This window comes from Rhineura floridana, chromosome 1, assembly GCF_030035675.1.
Source record: "Rhineura floridana isolate rRhiFlo1 chromosome 1, rRhiFlo1.hap2, whole genome shotgun sequence".
In the NCBI taxonomy this organism is placed as follows: domain Eukaryota; kingdom Metazoa; phylum Chordata; class Lepidosauria; order Squamata; family Rhineuridae; genus Rhineura; species Rhineura floridana.
The window spans coordinates 172,884,954-172,907,757 of NC_084480.1; the positions used below are offsets into that span (position 1 = coordinate 172,884,954).

General features: G+C 39.8%; 1 protein-coding gene across 1 annotated transcript in view; it reads left to right on the forward strand.

Annotated features, from left to right (window-relative positions):
* Window positions 1–22,804, forward strand: part of DIAPH1 (diaphanous related formin 1) — a 127,202-nt gene that overhangs the window by 13,645 nt on the left and 90,753 nt on the right. The window contains exons 2-3 of the mRNA XM_061586127.1: window positions 19,889–19,915; window positions 22,300–22,458. Coding sequence (XP_061442111.1) covers window positions 19,889–19,915; window positions 22,300–22,458 — 186 coding nt within the window. The remainder of the gene's footprint in view (window positions 1–19,888; window positions 19,916–22,299; window positions 22,459–22,804) is intronic.

A 22,804-nucleotide genomic window follows, 5' to 3' on the forward strand; every position in this document is an offset into this window, starting at 1 on the left:
CAGAGCTAGGGCAAATGATCCTTTGGTTGCAGAGTCTAGCTGGATACAGCAAGAATGGATAGGCTAAGACAGTGGTTCTCAACCTTTTTTGCTCCATTCCCCCCTTTCACCATTGTTCAGAATATAATTCCCCCCTTCCCAAGATAGTCTCTTATAGCGTGTTGACGTTTCGCGAGTGACGGTGGTGTTTCTCGTCAGAGAAAAATTTCTTAGTTTATATTATAACAGAATTTCTTGGAGCACTTTCTGGTCTTTAAATAATAATTTAATTTTGCAAACGAAAATAATGCTGCATGTTCAAGAATCGATTTTAATCTGTGACATTCAATAAACTTTATTGAATGTCGCAGATTAAATTAAAAACAAACTACAATTTTACAGATTGTACATAATCTACAGGACATCACACTTTGCTGAATAGTGGTCCCAATTCCCCCCCTGGAACCCTAAAATTCCCCCCTTGTTGAGAACCCATGGGCTAAGAGAATCAATTAGGCAGCAGCTGCAAAGTAGCAATTGGCAGGAAGCAATGTAGTGTAGCAGGGCAACCTAATGGCTCTGTTCAACAATGAGTTAGCCAGACTGAGGAAGTGCAGGAGGCCTAGAGATCTGTGGAGGTCTGGAACACTGGAGGAAAAACTGCCATTTTTTTCTCCACACACACTTCTAGATGGTTACCACCACCCCCATATAAAAATACATTTCCCCGCAAACTTACACCTATGTTAGGAAGACCAGGAACTCCTGCTAACTTTACTTTGGGTGTGGGAGAGGGACAACTTGCTGTCCAATCAGTTAAACTAAATTTGTTTTATTCTGATTAAAACAGATGAATTTGACCTGGGTAGTATGGTTTCCGCTTGCCCTACAGACCAGGTTTGCAAACCATCTTCAAACTGGTCCGCAATCCTAGTCTGGAGGGCATGTGCAATTATTTGCCAGTTTGAGCAAAAGAGCAGACTCTGTTGAAGTGGGAGTCACTAGCTAAAGTGGACTATGTGAGAAGAGAGGGGTGGGGAAAGGAAGTTGAGGAGCGTAAGACTCAATCCCACAGTGCAAAATCGTTGGTGCTGTAGCCATCTTGTACAGTATCTACTGGGGTGTTCAGTACTGTGGTAAAATTGAATTCAAAATTCAGATTAGTGCATGCCCTTAATACTGTGATCTGTTAGGCTTCAAGCACACTGTTTTTCTTTCTTTCAGAGGGCTAGAAGTTGTTGGGAACCAGGTTGTTTGTGGTGGCATGTGCGCTTGTCTGGGATCCTACTTTTGCCTTTGGTAAATAGGTATTTCAACTTTTTGTATAGATTTTTTCTGTTATTGGATCATGGCAGTATATAGAGGAGATTGTTTCTAAGTTCTAACAAGTATACAGCCACGAGAGTGGCTGTATACTATAGTCAGCGGGGATTTTTCACATTCTGCAATGTTAAATGGAAAATACCCCTGCATGCCATTCTGAGGCTTCCCATAAGCTCATTTCAAAACAAGACATTACAAAACTTATAGTCCTGAACTCAGAAATGCTTGCTTAACAACCCTGTCAATTTTCATGGTGATACACAAAACAGTCAGAGAATAGACAGTTCAAAGTGTAAAAAGAGTGAGAAAAACCTCAGAGCCCTTTTGGACTTTTTTCTGCCAGAGTTCTCATAATCTGTTGAAATTCATTAAAAATCAGCCATGTTCACAGAGTACCTGTAATCCTAATACTGACCTTGCCCCATACTCTGACCTTCATCTACTGCAGTTTAAAAGTTTAAAAAAAATGCCTGGTTGATTTTTAATTAATTTAAGAAATTTTGGCTGGAAGCCTATTATAACGCGGGGCATGCTCAGTAAGGACCAACTGTCAGAGTTCTAAAAGCCGCACAGCTGCTGGGCTTGGCTAATCAGAGGGCCACACACACACCAGACTTGATTTCACTTGAGACAGTCATGGCTTCCCTCAAAGAATCCTGGGAAGTGTAGTTTGTGAAGGGTGCTGGGAGGAGACTCCTATTCCCCTGAGAGAATGGTTAACAGTCAGCCACTCTGATTGAAGGTCTGTGAGGAGAACAGGGCGTCTCCTAGCGACTCTCAGCACCCTTCACTAACTACAATTCCCAGGATTCTTTGAGAGAAGCCATGATTGGCTTTGAGCCATGGCTTTGAGAGAAGCTATGATAAATTGTTTTGTTTTTAAAAGATGTGTTTTTAAATTTGTATATTTGTTTTTAATGTTTTTAGTTATTGTAAACCGCCCAGAGAGCTTCGGCTATGGGGCGGTATATAAATACACTAAATAAATAGATAAATAAATAATGATTGTCCAAAGTGTAATAGAGGGCTGGTGTGGATGTGGCCAGGGACAGCTTTGTTTTAAATTTGGGTGGGAGATAGGGTTGCCAGGTTCAGGGCCTGAGACTGATCCTGTATCTTTAGGAGAAGAGAAAGTCAGCCAAGTGCAGGTGTTCTTGCAAGAATGTATTGGGAAAAACCACAAGGTAGAATTCTCCCTTCCCCCTGCCCAGCTTTGAAAGATACAGAAGACGTCTTGGTTGCCAGGCCCAGCCTGGTCAGTTTTACCTATCCTAATCATGATTGCATAGGAGTATATCCAATTCAACTCAATAATCATACAAATGATCAGACCTGCCTTTTCCCTCCTTCCCCTCTCCCTGCCTCCTCCCCTCCTCTTTCTTCCGCCTCCCCTGCCCACTCCAGCCCTCCTTCCCTCCCCCCCCGGTCAGTTTTACCTATCCTAAGCATGATTGCACGGGAGTAAATCCCACTGAACTCAATAAACATGCAAATGACCACATCTGTCCTTCTCCCCTCCCCCTCCCCCCCTCCCCTATCCCCTGTGGTCAGTTTCACCTATCCTAAGCATGATTGCCGTGTGTGTGTGTGTGTGTGTGTGTGTGTGTGTGTGTGTGTGTGTAAAAATCCCACTTAACTCAATAAGCATGCAAATGAGCAATCCATTCTCAGCAAACTTGCGCAGGATCCCATTTCTTACCTCCCGGATTAAAAAGCAAGGAAATTCACTAATAGGCAAAAAATCTTGCGGTTTAAGAATGTACCTATAGCCCACAGATATTTCTACCAAACTTTAAAAAGCAGGGAAATTGGGCAGCTATAGTGAATGCACCAGAGGAGTAGGAGACCTGAACTCCTCTCTGAGATATTGTACTGCCCTACAAAGTTGTCAAAATGCAAACACAATTTGGGTTGGTCTTTCACAGTCCAATCCACTTGCTGTGTAGCTTGGAAGAATTTGGTAACATGTGCCTCTGAGCATATGGTGAGTGGTGGCAACACCTGTAATCAGCCCAAATAATAGAAAGAAGATATGTCCTGTGCTAATCTTGTTTTAGCCGGGAGGAAGCAACATTATTAAGACAGTTGATATAGTTGAGATGGTCACTTTAAATGTGTCTGATTTCCTTTGCAATTTTAGTGAAGTTTCCTATAGGAAATCATTTTCTTTTGCTTTTGTTTCTATGAATATGTGAAGTACAGCAACACTTTGCAAATTTTATACTAAAAAAACTCCAAACATAATTGTGGAATAATGGCACTGACTTCTGCAAAATAGTCTCCAGTGGACCTCAGCAGTATCTCAATTTGCACAAGATAAGACAGTGGATTGTGAAATATATTCTAGCAAAATTCTAGATGTGCTCTATGTTTTTAATTGATCGTGAACACCTTGCCTTAAATAAAGTGGTTTAAACATAGCAGGCTGAAAACATGCATCCTCTTTTTCCCAACAGCTAGAGTCATTGCTGAAGTAGCAACATATTGTGATCAGTCTGATTTTACATTAGACTGCAGTTTCAGGTTCAACTGTTAATGCACCCAAAATAGAAATAGAACATAACCTCCAATATAAAACACAAAAGGCTGTCTTCACCATCACATGACAATGACCAATAAAAAGGCTTTGAAATTAATAGAAATACATTTGACACAGATTTCTAGGATGAATAAGAAGGGGGGAAATGTTCTGGTTTAGATTCTCTGTAGAAACATTAGTAACACAGGAAAGAAGCAAAGTAAGAAGAACACCAACAAACATACAAAAATATAATTCTCCATCTTTGGAGATGGCAGGTGTTGCCACCACTCACCATATGCTCAGAGGCACATGTTACCAAATTCTTCCAAGCTACACAGCAAGTGGATTGGACTGTGAAAGACCAACCCAAATTGTGTTTGCATTTTGACAACTTTGTAGGGCAGTCCAATATCTGAGAGAGGAGACCAGGTCTCCTGCTCCCCTGGTGCATTCACTATAGCTGCCCAATTTCCCTGCTTTTTAAAGTTTAGTAGAAATATCTGTAGGCTATTGGTACATTCTTAAACCGCAAGGATTTTTGCGTATTAGTGAATATAAACTTAATTTTGTGCTACAATATCTGTGGCTTCAACGTTTGTATGTGTTTTCTGTTTTCCCTACTGGCAAAAACTAAGATATACTTGCATAACAGCTTTGTGCTCCAATTCTTAATACTGGATATTTCGTAATTATTGTTTGAATAAAACTTAAATCATTTATGCTTGTAAATTTTGTTGAAGAAATTCAAATGGTACAATTTCATGAGTTAACTAAGTTGTGCGGAATGGCTGTGAGTGATTATACAATCAAATCCTAACTTAAACCAGGACATGTATGAGCTATTTTGCTCTTCCTTTCATGCAAGCAGCAAAACAAACGGGAAGCTGCTACAGACCATAGTTTCCTGTTACATGCAAACCAGGAACTATGGTTAATGGCTTCCAGACAAGGCAGCATTTGGAAGCCAACTTTAAACCATTACCAGTGGCTTGGTTTCTAAGAAAGTGGATGGAAGGTAATTCATGGAAGGAAAGCTTCCTATCCTCTGAACAATGTGGAATTGAGCAGGGGGTACTGCTTGGGGGTCACTGGAAATCAGGCAGGCATTCTCCTAATTCTGGGTGATTTCCCTCCTTCCCCAGGAAACCCCTGTGCACCATCTTACACTGTTCTGGAGGTTACCTTGATCTTCAAAGAGCCCTTTCAGGGGGAGGAAGGGGCATGGAACTTTCCTTCCAGTAATTTGTTTTTTTACTGCTTACCTTAGTGTCCAAGCAAAGTAAGTTTATATCTGATAAGCAAATAAATATTACATATATTTTTCCAAAAGAGCCTTGCTTTGTTTTGCTTTGTTTTCAGAATGGCTCGAATATTTCTGGAAATTGTACATCTATACTCAAGCTGTGGAGCTGTATGTAAGACTGAGACTGGGATAGGCTTTCCTGGCTCATCTTATTCCAAGGATAAGGAGAATTCTGGTCTGGTGGTGATGCAAGGAATTGGTACCTGAAACCAAGGGGCTCCTGTGTTAAACCTCACACATCTGACTCTATAGTAGTCTAGAAAGTTTGTCATCTCCATACATTTAAATTATAGCCAAACATTTCAAGTAGCAAAATTGTTCTAGGAAGCCTCTCTGATAATTACTTAAATGTTTTTTGGCTTAATTTAAAAAAATGGTGGAATCAGATATCAGTAATTTTATTGGAAAATATTTCATTGATGGCTTAGGAGATTTCTCCATCTGTGTTGGCTTCTGTGCTACCAGCTTTATTTGAAACATTTAACTATGTCTCTGCTGACGTGTGGGCATTTTAGAGCCTTCAGTATGCATTTTAGGTTTTATTGTGGGTTCCTGACTTTTTTTGGACTTGCAAGTAGTTGATTATGATGCTGAATTCACTAATAGTGCATTTTCCAGCTTTTTCCAGGCCATAGTTTTTTCAGAATAAGTGAAATACTTTTTAATTATTATTTAATTATTTTAATTTAAAATAATATTATTACAGGCAATTTCTCAGCTGCAAAACTTCTAAAGCTGATATTCAAGTGTAGTAATAGGATAGCACTTGCTACTGCTTTTGTCTGGATTACTAAACAAGCAACATTCTTAGGATTAAACTGGAAACCTGCCAAGCAATATTTGTACAACATAGCCTTTGTGCAACACAGGCATTGATTCCTCTTGCATGTCACTTGTCCCAGTTTCTTCCTAATCAAGTGAAATAATAAATACTTGAAAATACGCACACAATCAAGGAATTAACATGTAAAATAACATTTTTTTAAAAAAACGTGTTAACGTTATAAATTGCTGCTGTACATATCAATCCATTTATTTTATGTAAGTCAAAACTGATTTCCAGTATAATACTAAAGAGATTTCCAGAAAATATGTAACAGATTCACTCCTAATATCTCCAACAGATGTTATTCATTGTTGTATAAATTCTATTAAGCCAGATACCATTTAAACATAATCTTATACAAACCTTTCCTGAAGGTTTATACACAGTATCAATTTAGATACAGCTTGCCAACGCCAACTCCATATGCTGTTTGATACAAGCCTTCCAAAGTCTCTCTCCAATTTCCCTTGATGTCCTAGGTTTTTATCTAGATCTAGATTTTATTTAGATATGCTTTCCATATAATTTGCTCAGTAGCCCTTTCGAAGAGTTTCTAAAATCAACAAATCAAAATCTGTTCTGTCTTGAAGTGAGCCATGCCTCCTTAATAGTGTCTGTTTCAGGTTCATTGTGTCACATAATTTCTTTGTACCATGCACCTTCCCTGCAGCACCTTCTCTTTCTCAGGATGCTGGACCTAGATATACCATAGGTGCTTGTGAGTGTGTCAGAGAGAAAAAGATGGGGTTACCATATAGTTGCTCCGTATAGGAACTGATTAGTTTTTCTCCCTCTGATCTCATTTTTGGACCTTATGTTTTTAATGGTTCCTGGGAAAGACTAGCTGATGATCTAGTTTATTCCTGACAGGACAGATTTTTATCAGTTGCCAGTGAATTGTCCCCAATGGGCACCATTGCTTCTGTGCAACAGTTTGAAAAAGTTTGCCTCTTGTTGAATACTTGCTTCATCACTGCAGCCTGTTCCGTTAATAGTCAGCTCAGGGGTGGGTGGCTTGTTTCCTGTTTATCAAACCACAAGTGTGAGTGTGTGCTTTACTCAGATATGAAGTCCTTAGGCAAGAGAGGCTGAGTCGCTCCACCCTGTCAGATGCATTTGTGAGAAGACTGCTTTGCCCTTCTCTCTCCCTCCCCTAAGCCTTATGCTTTAAAAAATTGAGCAGCCCAGCCAGCAGCATATGGGAACATATTTATGTTCTGGTCCAATTCTTGACCTCCTTGCCCCCCCAACCCAATTTCTTTCTCTGCAACTGGTATCTGCCACTACCTCCTTCATGAAAGAATCTTATAGCAGAGAGAGCTGTGGCTGAGAAAGTCAACTAATCTAGGCATTGCTGACTCCCCAGAGAGCCTTCGGGCTTAGGGCGGTATATAAATAAAATAAAATAAATAAATAAAAATAAAGCAAATATTCCACGTTTGCAAGTATGTTGGTCTAACACCAGATCTCCAAGTGAAAAGGTCTATTTAGGATCAGCATATGCCACAAAAGTGAGCCAAAGGAAATGTAGACAGATAGTTGTGTATACCTATACTATCACATATACCTTTGAAGAATCTTCTAGATGGTACCCTCAGAAGCTCGGGGTGGTGGTGGCCTGGGAGGGGGCATTCTCTGTGGTTGCCCCTAAGTTGTGGACATCCCTCCCCACAGAGGTGAGTCTGGCAGCTTTACAGTTTTAGGCGAATGCTGAAGATGCACCTGTTTACCCTGGCCTTTGACACCAGAGATATGTATTTTTAGGACCCACCCTATTTTGGGATTTTAGGTTGTTTTCAAATTGTATTTAATGTTACATTTTAAAATTGTTATAACCGCCATGGGACCTTTGAATGAAGGGTGGGTAATTGTTGTTATTGATGATAATGATGATGATAGTACACTTTTGGAAAGTCACAATCTATGAGACACAGCATATTTTCTTCCAGGCAAATAGCTGATACCTTTCTAGGGAAAGGGAGTCCCCATTTTAACCCTATGGGCTTGGCAAAGGGATGTTGGGGAAGTTTCGCAAACCAGTTGGTATCCAGGAGGCAGAGATGAGTTTCCCACTTTTATCAAATGGAATTAGATTTTCCCCTAATCAGGTGGATACAGAGTCTATTTGTCCTGTGGGCTATATGCAAGGCGGGGGAGCATGACCTACAAGTAGGCTCCAAACACCTTGACAGAAGCAGTTTGGCAAAAAGAAAAGTGAGGGGGAATTTTGCCCTCCCTGTCAGAGGAAACTTCTGCTGCTAGACATGATTTTTTTTGGGGGGGAGGGGGCTAGATGTTAGCATGGATGCTTCTACATGACAGGCTTTTGATGATGCTAGAAAGATAATTCAGAAGTCAAAATTAGTTATTAAAAAGGGATTGTTATACTGAAATTGACTTTTCTGTGCAAGAAATTATGTATCCTGAGAAATAAGTCTGCTTACTATATGATGTGCCAGTTGCTTTGTGCTATGGAAGTTTTGCTTGCTATATATATAGGATTCCCTACAGAAAGTGGTTGCGAGTGTGTGTTTTAAACAAGGAATTAGCAGTCCTAATCTCAAGGATACACAAGAAATAATCTGGAAAGAGATGAAAAATACATTCCAAGAATAATTACATGAAGTGTTTTGGGCTTTGTACTTGTTTACTTTTGCTTTACTTTAAATAAAGATGGAAGAAGAATTCGTTTCAAGCCATTTGGTTAAGGCAAAGTGATAATGTAACCATTATAACTTCAGACAGTGAATTAGGATAGTATTCAATTGAATCCTTGTGCTACTGTAGTTGGATTTCCCCCTCCATGTGTGCCCTGCACTGTCCCCAGTTCTGCTCTGTAGGGGTGGGGGAATCCCCAGAGAAGATGGGTCGGTGCGTTGGGGGAGGGGAAGAAGAACATTCTGTTGTATAAGGAGAAATCCTTGCGCTAACTGAATGTTCACTTTAGCACTACTTTGAATACACCCCTTCATCACAAAATATTGACAGTAGCAAACCAATTGGCTAGTTGAAAAATCCAAAAAAACCCTAAAGTATGCTAACACCTTGATTAGGACCAATAAAAATGTTGCAAGCCATTGTCAATCCTTCTTGTTTTCCAGAACACTTCATCAGGCTGATCTTAAACACCGTTTGGGGTGGGGGGAAAAGAAAAAGCTGGACATGATCTTGTTGCCCCCAAAGTCTGCAGTTTGTAACAGTATTAAAGTAGAATGCTGGAGGAGTTATACAGACATAATTAGATTAGCCTCATTAGATGCAAGACAGACTGCAGAATTCACCCAGGGCAAGTAAAACAAAGAACAAAGAACGGTTGTTGCCCCATTTTTAAAAATGTAATACCTAGTAGTTACTTGGTGTTGTCTGCAGTCCTAATTAAAACACACACATCCCTTGTGAAGCTGAAAGCAGAAGTATTGTTTATATTACCAAAATTGGAGATTTATTTTTGGTGGAACACTATTGCAGACTTAAATATCTCTGTTCAATACATTGCTTTGGATATATACATATTAAAATGTTTATAGGTTTTCAATCTTGGGGATATAAAAATATGTACTAATAAAACCTTAGTTGTAAATAGGCAAAAATTCACCTCTTTTCTGTTCTCCCTAATAAAGAGTCAAGAATTTGAATAAAAGTTAATTTTACCTATTTTGTGTCCAGTTCTGTGTTACCAGCACAGCAACAACCAGACTGTTAACAGAAGAATTTTGTGTGAATTCAAAAATGGTAGACATATGTGCATATGTGCATATGTGGCACTAACATGGTAACTGGTTTCTAACTGGGTATCATCATGGCATGTTGTAGATGAGGAGAATCGTATAACAAGGCAGCATCTTTAACTTTTCAGAACCCTATACAGTGCTTTGCAAAAGTAATCAGATCCCTGACCAATGCTCTCATATTACTGAATTACTAAAGGTACATTGTAATTTCGTTCTGTATGGTATTTTATTTTGAAACACTGAAATTCAAAATCAGTTATTGTAAGGTGACATTGGTTTTACGTTGGGAAATGTTTGTAAGAAACATAAAAAACTGAAACATGTTGCTTGCATAAGTATTCAACACACACACATTAATATTTGGTAGAGCCACCTTTCACTGCAATAGCAGCTTTAAGTCTTTTGGGGTAGGTATGTACCAGCTTTGCACACAGTGTTGGAGGGATTTTGGCCCATGCTTCTTGGCAGATTCATTCCAGGTCGTTCAGGTTGGTCAGACGTTGCTTGTGGACTGCAATTTTCAGCAAATGCCACAGATTCTCAATGAGATTGAGATCAGGACTTTGACTGGGCCACTGTAGGACATTCACCTTTTTGTTCTTGAGCCACTCCAGTGTTAGGTTTGCACGTAGCGTTTGAGTTCTGGCCAAAAAGCTTTATCTTGGTTTCATCTGATCACAAAACCTTTTCCCACATTGCAGCTGGGGCACTCTCATGCTTTCTGACAAACTGCAGACATGCTTTCAGATGGTACTTATTGAGTAACGGCTTCTTTCTTGCCACCCTCCCATACAGGCCAGTGTTATGCAGAGCTCTTCATATGGTTGACTGATGCACCATAACTCCTCTCCCAGCCACTGGACTCTGTAGCTCCTTCAAAGTGATTGTTGGCCTCTCTGTGGCTTCTCTCACAAGTCTCCTTGTTCAAGCACTGAGTTTTGAGGTATGGCCTTTTCTTGGCAGTGCCTGGGTGGTGTGATGCAGCTTCCACTTCCTGATTGTTGACCCAGCTGTGCTCACTGGGATATCCAGACACTTTGATATTATTTTGTACCTTTTTCCTAATCTATGCATTTGTATTACATTATCCCTCACTTCTGTAGAATGCTCTTTGGTCTTTGCATTTTCCTTCAGATCCACAGCCTGCCCAATGATCCTTCAACAGTGGGGGTTTTATCCTGACAATGTGACAGCAGCTTTAATGGTACACAGGTGGAGGCCAATGGTAAGCTAACTGTGTCCTCTGTAGGGCAATTTCTTTCATCTGTGTAAACTGGGAGCTTCCACAGCACAGGGGTTGAATACTTATGCAAGCAACATGTTTCAGTTTTTTATGTTTCTTACACACTTTTCCCAACATAAAACCAATGTCACCTTACAATAATTAATTTTGTGTTTCAGTGTTTCAAAATTAAATATCATACAGAACGAAATTACATGCAGCATTTATAACTCAGTAATATGAGAGCATTGGTCAGGGGTCTGATTAGTTTTGCAAGGCACTGTATATTAATAAGGGTGCACAGTCAAGGCTATGTAATATAGATTAGTTGTCCCTTAATGCCCTTTGACAGACTTCTTGCAATATCAGTGTGAGGATTTATCCACCCTTTCCTCTGGATTTTTTATAAAGGAATATATGGGAGGGTATTATGAATCTGGATTTCGTGATGGTGGTAGCTACTACTGAGCATTAGGGTTTGAACTTGTGCATGTAGCATAAAGCTCTTCATTCATGTAGCATAAAGCTCAGGTGCATAGGAACTAGCTGTTGTGCACATTTCCCAGTCAATATTCCTACTCTGCAACAGGCTTTGTGGAATGTACATACCTCAAGTACATTTTGTACATTCTGGCCATTATGCATATAGGACCTTTAGTGTTGTGGCATCTACCCTTTGGAATTTACTCTCCTCAAATGTTAGACAAACACCATCTCTATTATCTTTTCTGTTCCTACAGAGGACCTTCCTCTTTCAATAAGTCTTTTAAGTAGTTACCTTTATCCTAGTCTGCATCTGTACTGGAATTTTTAAAATATGTTTTTAGAGTTTTTTCACTTGTTTTTGCCACTCAGGGCTTATTTTGGGAGGAGGGCAGGATATAAAATTAATAATAAATAAATAAAATGATCTCCAACAGGGCTTGGAGAATGTGCATATCTCAGCTGCATTTTGTACATTCTCCAGGCAACATGCACATCCTCCAGTCAGTATGCGTAGTTTCCAAGAAATATGCTTGTTTTATCTCTGTTTCACTATCTCTAGTGTGCATTCTGTGCCCCATTGTCTGCTTCTGGCCCACTGTCTCATCTTACATGGCTGACAAGGTGGGTGGGTGGGTGCGTGGGTATTGATGCATTAGCCTGGAACCTGAATTGGACCTGATGGGATCATGTGACCGCAGTGTGATCAGCTCAGCCCTGCTTCCAAAGCAATTTACTTATACCCTTTGTCCTGGCCAGCATGAGCAGCAAGCAGAGCAGCCACTCTGTTAAGCCTTGCTTCTCCCCAGCCACAGTTTTGTCTGCAGTGTTAAGAAATGACACAGGCGGTATGTTGTCTCTGAAATGATGTCAGAGAATGTGAATTCATCTTCCAGTCAATATGGGAACATTTCTAACATCTTACAAATTTCCATTTCAAAACAGGGAATTAAAAATAGGGAAAACATAGATTATTTACAGCGTATTATGATAAGAGGTAACAGACAGGCTTTTTCCTTTAGACATGAGGTGAACTGAGAAGATTTAGTGAGTAAAAAGTGCGGGGCAGGCAAATTGCTGGTGGGGGTCAAGGCTGGTGTATCAGTTTGCTTGCCCTCTCCCACCTTGTGAGCTACATAAGATTAAACAGTGGACCAGAAGCAGCCAGAAGTGTGTGCAGTGCCTGCAGATTGTACACTTCTGAACTAAAGCTAAGAATAAAAGGCATGTTTCTTGGAGACTATGCATACTGACCGGAGAATATGCATCTTGGCCAAAGTGTACAATAAGTCGGTTGTTGGAGACTGTATGTTGATTGGGAAAAGTGCACAATTCACTGTTCATGGACAGATGGCCTGGGGAATGTGCACAATGGCTGGTTGTTATGCAGATTAAACACTCAATATGCATTGTTACTACTGCTCAACCACAAGTAAGGGCTTTAGCTCAGTGGTAGAGCATCTGTGTTGTATGCAAAAGATCCCCGGTTCAATCCTTGGTATATCCAGGTAGGGCTGGGAGATACCCACTCTGAAATCCTGGAGACCTACTCCCAGTCAGTGAAGAGCTAGATGGACCAAAGGTCACAATCTGACTCACAATAAGGCAACTTTCTATTTTCTTATTACCCCTTACATACATACATATATTTATTATATATAGACACGCCCCTCAGAATAAAATTTCATGCATCCGATGAAGTGTAGTCTATAAAAGCTTCTGCCATAATGAATTCGTTAGCCTTTAAGGTGTCATTAGAAGCTTTACTGCTCTCTTAGTGGCTCTACTACTCAGTTTTAAAAGTTGCTGGAGAGCTCAGAGACTCAGAGTATGAACTTGATCTATTCCAGAGCAAGTTTAAAATGGCTCAGTTGATCCCTGAGCCTGGGATAGCCTCCTTTGTGTTGTCTGCTTGTTCACCCTCCCTCCTGCAATAGGGTCCTTCCTGCCTGCGTCTTCAGCTTGCCCGTGAGAATATTGACACACCCACAGCCCTTCACAGTTTCTGTGTCACAGGTCTAGTCAACTGCTTCTACTTGGCAGAAAGGATACCACTAGCTCAGTGTGGGAGGAGACTTTGATCAGGTTGCTGTGGAGACAAATAAACAGCATTTCGTCACTGGAATACAGTTCCTCAAAATGGGACCAACACCCTGTCTAAATATTTTGACAGGGAGACTAGAGGACCCTCTTCTTGCCAGTGCTAAAGCTGTGGAAAGTGTATTATTCTAATTAATAATGAAGTGAGATAATGATATTTTATTAGTTCTGTACTCATACTTTTCAAGAAATGTGCTAAGAGCACAAAAGAATGATTCAAGATTTGGGGGCAGAAGAAAATAAAATGTCTGAAGAGAGTGCAGGACATTTGTTGAGTGCTCCAGTTCTGTTCGGTTGTGCTCCTGCCCATAAAATTCAGAGGTTATTAATTTTATTTATTACATTTAAACCCCATTTTTTTTCTGGTTGCTGCGTCATTTGCCTCCAGACCATGCCCTGACACAATAGACCCAATACCCCATGCATCCCACTATTTTAGCAATGCTATGCGTGGCTGTGTTCTAGAAGGCTGTTGCATAGTTATCTACAGAGATCAGTGCAACGGAATACCTGTCACTAATCTTGCTATCGCAACTAAGCTTACAGAAATCTTTGGTCAAATATCAACCAATGCTTTGTTGCAAGGTGTGTCACAGCTTTGTTGAAACATGGTCTCGATCAAACATAATAGGTGTAAGATCTACAAGTTTTAAATTCTGTCTACTTTCATAATCTCTTTTCTCTGGCCTACACAATTAGGCCTCTTAGCAATTTTCATAAACTACAGGCTCCCCCCCCCATCCGTGGACTATCTAATAAGGTGAAAACTCCAATATAAATTGCATGACTGTGGACACATTGAGGTGCATTATGTGTGTGTTTTGTGTGTGCTGATGTTTTACTCAGGGCTGTGGAGTTGGTACACCAGACCTTCGACTCCGACCGCTCTACTTTTCTACTGACCGACTCCTACTCCTTCATAAATGGCAAATGTATATTAACTAGTAATAACAAATTTACTGTAGTAAAATGGTAGCACAAGGCATTTCATCACCACTACGTGAATCCAGAGCTTGGAAAAGTTACTTTTTTGAACTACAACTCCCACGAGCCCAATCCCTGGGGCTGATGGGAGTTGTAGTTTTAAAAAAGTAATTTTTCCAAGCTCTGGATTCACATGGTGGTGGTGATGAAATGCCTTGTGCTACCATTTTACTACAGTAAATTTGTTATTACTAGTTAATATACATTTGCCATTTATGAAGGAGTCAGAATTGGAGTCGGAGTCGGTAGAAATGTTCCGATTCCGACTCCAACTCCACCCAAAATTGCTTCCGACTCCACGACTCCGACTCCACAGCCCTGGTTTTGCTGAGTACCATTTATTGCAATACCTCCAACTTTCATTTTGTTTCTATCAGGAAAAAGGAAAGAATGCAGCCTGCCTTTTTTCACTGGTTGTTGCTGAAGGCACAGTTGCTGTATTTTTATTTTTATAACAGCTCTTTTGCGCAGAACTGCTATTGCACAAAACAGCTGTATTAAAAATAAAATTTGCTCTTGCAGGAGATGGGTCAAGAAGTACGGGAGGAAAGGAAGCAGGAACCCTTGCTAACAACTGCAAATCCTTGCCTGGCTTGGAGCAATACACTTCTTTTTTCTTACTGCTGTTTTTGTGCAAATCTAGGCTGTTGAATAACTTGTATTTTAAAAGAAATATATTAAAAAGTTGTACAATAGACCTCAGGTTTCTGGAACTTAGGTTGAGCAGGGAAGTACTGATGAGAGAGGACAACGCACAGCATAGATACATCGCATCAAGCACCACCACTAGTGTGGATGGGAAACTGAGCTTGAAGGCACAAAACTGAAATCGCTCATGTGTGGACAAAGGCACATATGGAAATAGCGAGCCATGTGTGCATTAATGCCATAGTGTAGACACAGCTTTTAACACCAGTCAGAACCACAGTGATGGCTATGAATAATGATCAATTACTAGTGACGTGTGTGTATGGGGGGAATTTCCCAGTGCTTTATTTTTTTGCAGAAAATTTTCAGTTTCTTAAGTTCATTAATAAAAATGAATGGACGCTGATTGCAAATAAATATTAGGCAAACTTGACAGTTTCAAAGTTTTTAGCTTTATTTACTAAATACAGTACAAGTAAAATATGCTGAATTACATCACTCTTTATAGCATCAGAAAAGTTTGCATTAGAATATTTTCCAGCTCAAATTGCTGCAGAAAACCCACATTACATAAAGTTGACTTAACTTAAAACTTCACCCTCCACCACTACTTTAGCTTTGGTGAGCTTTTAAACCACCTTATAATATGCTGACTTATAGTAGTATCCTACACTAACTTATTTCTGTTTTCGCAAGTTTGTGGCCCAAAAGTTACCTGCTTTCTGGAAGATAAATTCCATTGTTACAATTTCCAAAGGTGTAACCTGTGATAGTCTGTTGTAAAAAACGATGACAGTGTCTTGTGGCACTCAGAAGGCATACAGATGTATTATGGCGTAAGTCTTAAACTTTGCTAAAAGGTTATGCCATAATAAATTTGTTAGTTTTTAAGGTGTCACAAGCCTCCCCCACTTTTTTCTGAAACATGGTTCTAAAAGGGGGGCAATCCTTTATTTATTTATCAGCCTGCTATAACTTGAGACAGGACTAGATCATGTTGTGCACAATGTGAGGTGTGAGACTAGGAGTGGGCAGCGACTAGTTAAGGTAGACACTTGCAAATGGAATTGTTTTTAATAACATTTATTGGAACAATGGAAGTAATTAGTAAATATTAGGCTGGTGGGCTTGATTATATTGATAAGGGACAAACTTCCTTGCCGTCGGTTTAGTTGAGTAGTCTTGTGGTTAGCTATATGCCTGGGATGATTATCAGTTCTTTGTGTGCAAGTAGTTTGCCAGGTCATTAATCAAACTGATGTGTGTGTGTGTGTGTGACTTATCTGTAAGACTGTAGTATACATTAAGGAATAGATGAAGTCTTGAGGGGACAACATTAAAACATGATACTATACTGCCACCTGTCCTGAAATCTTTGAATAACTAGGAATATATTTCTGAATAAAGCATCTCAAAACTGTGGGCAGTTTAGTTTATGAACATGGGTTCATACTTTCTTGGGATGTTGGATGTTTGACTTTTAGTGCCCAGTGGGTGGGGGGATGGTTAAATTTCATATTTAACTGAGTTTCCACTATCCCACATGCCGATTATGAATTATAGCATCTGCTTACCCTATATAGAAATTGATAAGGCAAGTGTTTAGTTAACGTCTAAGGTTAGAAAAACAAATGGCAGAAAACGAGGACATGAGAAATTGAAAAATGGAAATGGACCGCCTTCAAGTCGACCCCGACTTATGGCTACCCTGTGAATAGGGTTTTCATGGTAAGCGGTATTCAGAGGGGGTTTACCATTGCTTCCCTCTGAGGCTAGTCCTCCCCAGCTGGCTAGGGCCTGCTCAGCTTGCCACAGCTGCACAAGCCACCCCCTTCCTTGTCCGCAACTGCCAGCTGGGGGGCAACTGGGCTCCTTAGGACTATGCAGCTTGCCCACGGCTGCACAGGTGGCAGGGCACGTACCCCTGAGCCACTCATTGTGGGATGATCTTTAGCCAATTATTATTCTAAATGGCCAACATGGGAGTTCTAATTCTACTGTGAGATGAGATACTCAATGGAACAGAAGTCTCTATCACTTGTCTGGAATTCACATTGATGCTAATTTGTTAGGATATGAAGAGAAGCAAGGGCAATTGGGCTCATCACCTTAATAGTTGTTTAATTATTCTATATACTATTCTATGATTCTGTTGATAAATTTACGCACAACAAATTAACCATAGGTTTTAAAAATCTATGCATATATAGTAGCACCTATTCTATTACATATAACCAAACTTCTACTTCCTTACTAATTTTGATATTCTGCAAACTCATATAGGCTGGCAGAGAAACTCCTCAGTGCTGCAGCTGAACAGCATTTCATTTCTTTATATTGGGTCCTAACTGAAGGTCAAGAGTTGGTGGTTAGACTTGTGTCCTGCATTCCTGACCACTTTCAGTTGCTACTTCGTCCAAATTCAGAATCCTATTTTTCCTTTTGTTCCTCCTCCTTTCCGGCCCCCGGCAAAGTTTCCGTTTTATCACCCAAACTAGGGAATTGTAAACTGAAATGTTGTTCATGAATTCCGCTTCTGGCTTAAGGGTCACAATACCTCAGTGGAGCTTTGAAGAGTTTCACTTTGCCTGTGTTGTGCCCTCGTTGTTTGATATTTATGTATTAGATGCCAAACCATCATGAATACTAATTTTATAAATGCCCTTGCATGTTGCAGCACAGAGTGAAGGCTAATGCTGCCTGTGAAGGGCAGGTATTATTGAATTATGCATGTAGTGTATTGGCCTTCCAGGCTGGCCATACCAGGAACTGCTGAGTCGCCCCAGGCTGTGACAGTTCCAGGCCTGCGTTACAAGCAGCACCATGCTGTGGGCCTTGTTCTCTGTATATAATTAGTTATAGTAAAGTTCTTGTTATTGTTAGATCCTCTGTGTGGCTTCTAGGGTTGCCAGGTTCATGGCCTGAGACTGATCCTGTATCTTTAGGAAAGTAAAGAGAAAAACCACAAGGTGGAGTTCTCCCTTCCCCCTGCACAACTTTTAAAGATATAGAGGACCTATTGGTTGCCAGGCCCGGCCTCCATGAGGTCTTCTGTATCTTTAAAAATTGTGCAGGGGGAAGGGAGAATTTCACTTCGTGGTTTTTCTCATTATAGTGTTGCAAGAACACTTGCACTTGGCTGTCTTTCTCTTCTCCTAAAGATACAGGATCAGTCTTAGGCCCTAAACCTGGCAACCCTAGGCTTCTTCCTTCGTGATACTTTTCAATGCATTTCATTGTTTTGGGATGTGTTGTGCTATCTGCACTTTAAGGGGTACTCTTAGGGACAAACTAGATGTGATGTTAAATGTGTCTGCATCTAATGTACATATTTTTAAAAATGCTAATGGCAGATCATGGGAGGTGTGGTAGGGGAATCGGTACTACTGGTGGTTTACCTCCCAGCGCAAATAGCAGTTTCAGATGGAGGATTTCCCAAGAAACTGAACTGGAAGAGGAAAGATTTTTCTGTCTTCATACCTGCTCAGTCAGTATCACACACATACTCCCTTCAACTGTTGCTATTTGCATATTTCAAAATCTGCAATAGATGTCAAGATGCCTTTAAAAGCAAGTCTATTTTCGCCCTTATTTTGCCATTGTATTGTCTTCACTGTTTCTAACGTTTTGAACAAACAAGTGCACAGACCAGTCAGATATGCCCTGGTGAATTATTTGTTATCTAAAAAATCTATTTTTATTGATTTTGTTATTTTAAGCCACCTTGAGGGCCTCTGGTTGAGGTGGAAAGCTGTTTGGAAGACATTAACAATTACAAGTAACACAGTAAAAGTATGTTCCTAAGGTAGAACTTGATGTTAGCTGAGAGATTCCTTTCCAAATGTTTTTTCCCACTCCTGTAAATTCCATGCATTAACAGTTTTTTTTCATTTGGCTCTTTTGGTTGTTCCATAGAAAATTCCCTTCTCATATTTAAGAAGCTGTGTGTGGTTCAGAGCACCTGGTATCTGTGTCTACAGGCAACTGGGTCTCATTCCTATATAAACAGAATTCAAGCTCTGAAACATCTATATATGCTGTGCTTCTGCAAAGGAGTGGACATTTTCTTTGGTAGTATCCTGACCTGGGAATGCCCTCCCTAAGAAGGCTTGCCTGGCACTGATATTACAAGCTTTTTGGTGCCAGAATAACACCTCCCTATTTGTCCAGGCATTTTAGGATTGTACATGAATTTTGGGTTTGGGTTTGGGGGAGTTGTTTTGCTTGGTGGTTGTGTATTTTAGTGTGCTTATTTGTGTTTAAATGTTGTGTGAATTTAATTTTATATACACTTGTAAACTACATTGGAATCTTGTGATGGTGATTTAAAATATTTTAATTAAAGTTGACAGTAAAGGAGGACCATTAACACTTCTTAAAATGGTGCTATACTTTCTCTTGAAAGTTGCCATTAAATTCCAAACCCTTTGTTGTCGCCTCTTTAGATTGTAAGCTTCTCTAACGTATTTTGAATAGAGGGCAGATGCTTGCTTGGGACTTGACTCTATAGCAGCAGTTACTGAACAAGTTCTCATGAATGTGGGTGTAGCATCTGGAAATGTTTACTTGCATTCTGGTTGGTTAGGAAGAAGATATGCAAAATTTGACTATACCCACTTTCTGTATATCTATTTAATTTTATTTATATAAAAGCATGTATATACCGCTTAATATTTCAAAAATCTCTAAGTGGTCTTCTTTTCTACTCTTGGATTTTTTGTATGTCCGTGATTCGATTCTCTCTTTTCCTTCTTTTCTTGAATCACAGAATTTGAAACGGGTGATGGCAGATGAGGTAAGAATGATTTTTTTCCTTTCGTATTATCTTTGCTGCTAAAATGAGTTCTGTGTGCCATTTTCTCTGAATACCTGTCATCCCTTCCTTGAGTGTTCTGCTAGTATGCCATGTACATGCTGTCTTGCACTAAGCACTTGCTTTGAAAGAGTATGCTAACCCATTTTCTAGACTGGCATGCTTCCCTGTTCAAGTTTCTCACTCTGACTGTGACCTATTTGCAAAAGCTGATGTGTGTCTGCAATGTTGCCTTGCATGCTGGCTGTGTCATTTCTGAGGCTCCAGATCACTGGTACTGGATGATTACATGGGAACCAGATAAACAATTGCTGTTGATGATTTATCTTGTTTACATTGCATTTCAAGGAATTTAGGGAAAGTAGAGGCCACGCTTTTGAGAGTTACATCAAAATGTGGTATAGGTGTCATAATAGAGAATCTGTTATTAATGTGCCTCCAGATGGATTCAAATCATTTTCCAATCGCTCTGGGAGGTTTTCCTGCTGACATGACTGGCAAACCTTTCAGTGCTGGTTGATCTCTGAAATGGTGAGATGGCCCACATGGTTGGTATGATTGCTCCTAGGCATCCTCTCCTGCTCAACAGAGCCCACGGTTGTGTGGATCACTACAGAACTGAGAACAATGAAATCAGGCGATGGTTAGAGTGACATTGGAGGAAGATTCAAAACAAATTTGGCTGAACACAGACTAAAATGCTCTATGGTGGCAGTTATGGTTGGCTTTTAAAGCTGAATCTATCAAATTCACACTTTCCAAAACAATATGGGAATTGAAACACAGCCATCCTTGGAAATTTACACTTACTCAAATTTTGCAATGCAGTTCTCCAACCAAATAATGTTTATAAAAATTCACATAATAGAGGAAAGTGTGCATAAAAATGAATATATTAGTGAAAGTAACATACAAAATGTGTTAAATTATTAGGAATTGCTTGCAAAAATGTGTACATTAGTCAAAGCTGCATAGAAAAATGTGTAGGAGAAACTTGCACTACAGTGCTGAAGAATTTTCATGAGCACATTTCTTGCTGCAGAAATGTGGAGAACTGAATTTAAGATTGGAAAAATGAGAGACGGAGACAACGAAATTGACAGATCCTTCCATCCCTAGTGGCAATAGACCAACACCGTGTCTCCAGTCTTCATTCTTTGGCAAGGTGTCAGTCATAGTGGCCCAGCTCAAGGTTTTCTGGGGAGAATGGATTATCTGATTCCCTTTTAGCCTTGCTAGAATGATACTTGGGGAGTGGGGAGAGAACCATATTTAGGAGTCTCAGTTCATTTCTGGAATGCAACTGGCAGGGTGGAATATATATCTTCTGTGCTTCCTGTTTGTTTCCAGGCCCAATTAATGGTGCTTGTTCTTAACATTTAAAGTTCTAAATAACCTGGGACCTAGGTACCCTAAGGAATGACTTCTTTTGTGCATTTCTTCCTGTACATTCCAGTCCATACCATATTTTCAAGCTGGCTGAGGCTCAATGGGTGGCCAAAGGAGACAGGGTTTGGTGCCATCATGGCTTTTGGATTGTTTTAATTTTTGTAAAGTTGGCCTTCTTGTAAAATAGTGGCAGGTTATAATGTAAAAAAATAAAGAAGGTATAAGAATCAGAATTTGGGATGAGGGAGAAATTTGTTCAGTTCATATTTTTGTGTGAGCCTGTCTAATTTTGCCCTTCCAAAACTAATATGCAAACTGGAACACAGCTACTCTTTGAAATTTGCACTTTTCTACATTTTGTGATGCAGCTCTCCAGTCAAAGAATGAGTGCAAAACAACGACAACTATATATTATTCTCATTGTTGTTATTAGGGGAAAGTGCACAGAAAAATGCATAACTTAGTGGAAATAATATATAGAAATATATTAGGGGAAATTGCTTGCAAAAATGTTAGGATAGGCAGAAGTGTGTACAAAATAGTCATATTAAGAGAAATGTGTATGAAAATGTGTATGAATTTTCATGTCTTTTTTTTCAAAAAATGCAAACTGATGTGGAAATGGGATGAATTGATGGGATGAATTGAATTGAAGACTGGAAAAACAATAAACTGAGAGAAACTGACAAATTCATTCATTCCTGACCAGAACATCCATCTTTTGCTACTTTGAGAGCCTGCAAAATCCCAGCTGTTTTCCATATATTTGCTAAATGAACATCCCAAATTTTAAAATCCACTGAGGAGTCTGGATTGGCCCCTACAAGTGTATGGATAATTGAATGTAATTTTTTAAAAGTTTAGAAATGTACATCAAGTATTGTCCTTAATTAACTTTAAGAAAATAACACAACCTGTAAATTGAATTAAAAAGAGAACAGAAAAACAGCTGTGCTAATTTTCCCTTTTCTTATTAGCTTGAAAGATTTACCAGTATGAGGATAAAGAAGGAGAAGGAAAAGCCCAATGCAGCTCAGAGGAATTCCTCTGCTTCCTATTCGGATGTTTCTGCTTCAAGTCAGATGCTACAGGAAATTTCAGATGAGGATGTGCTGGTCCTCTTTGAGCAGATGCTGGTAAGTTCTTGAAGCTTTGGTTAGTAGGGGTGGTTTGGGATTGGTCCTTAGCTTTCCAAGGCCAAAAAACAGGCTATGATGCATTTACAAAAGGGAAACAGAGATTTGGTATCATAGAATCATAGAATAGTAGAGTTGGAAGGGTCCTACAAGGCCATCGAGTCCAACCCCGTGCTCAATGCAGGAATCCAAATCAAAGCATTCCCAACAGATGGCTGTCCAGCTGCTCCTTGAACGTCTCCAGTGTTGGAGAGCCCACTACCTCTCTAGGTAATTGGTTCCATTGTTGTATGGCTCTAACAGTTAGGAAGTTTTTCCTGATGTCCAGTCAAAATCTGGCTTCCTG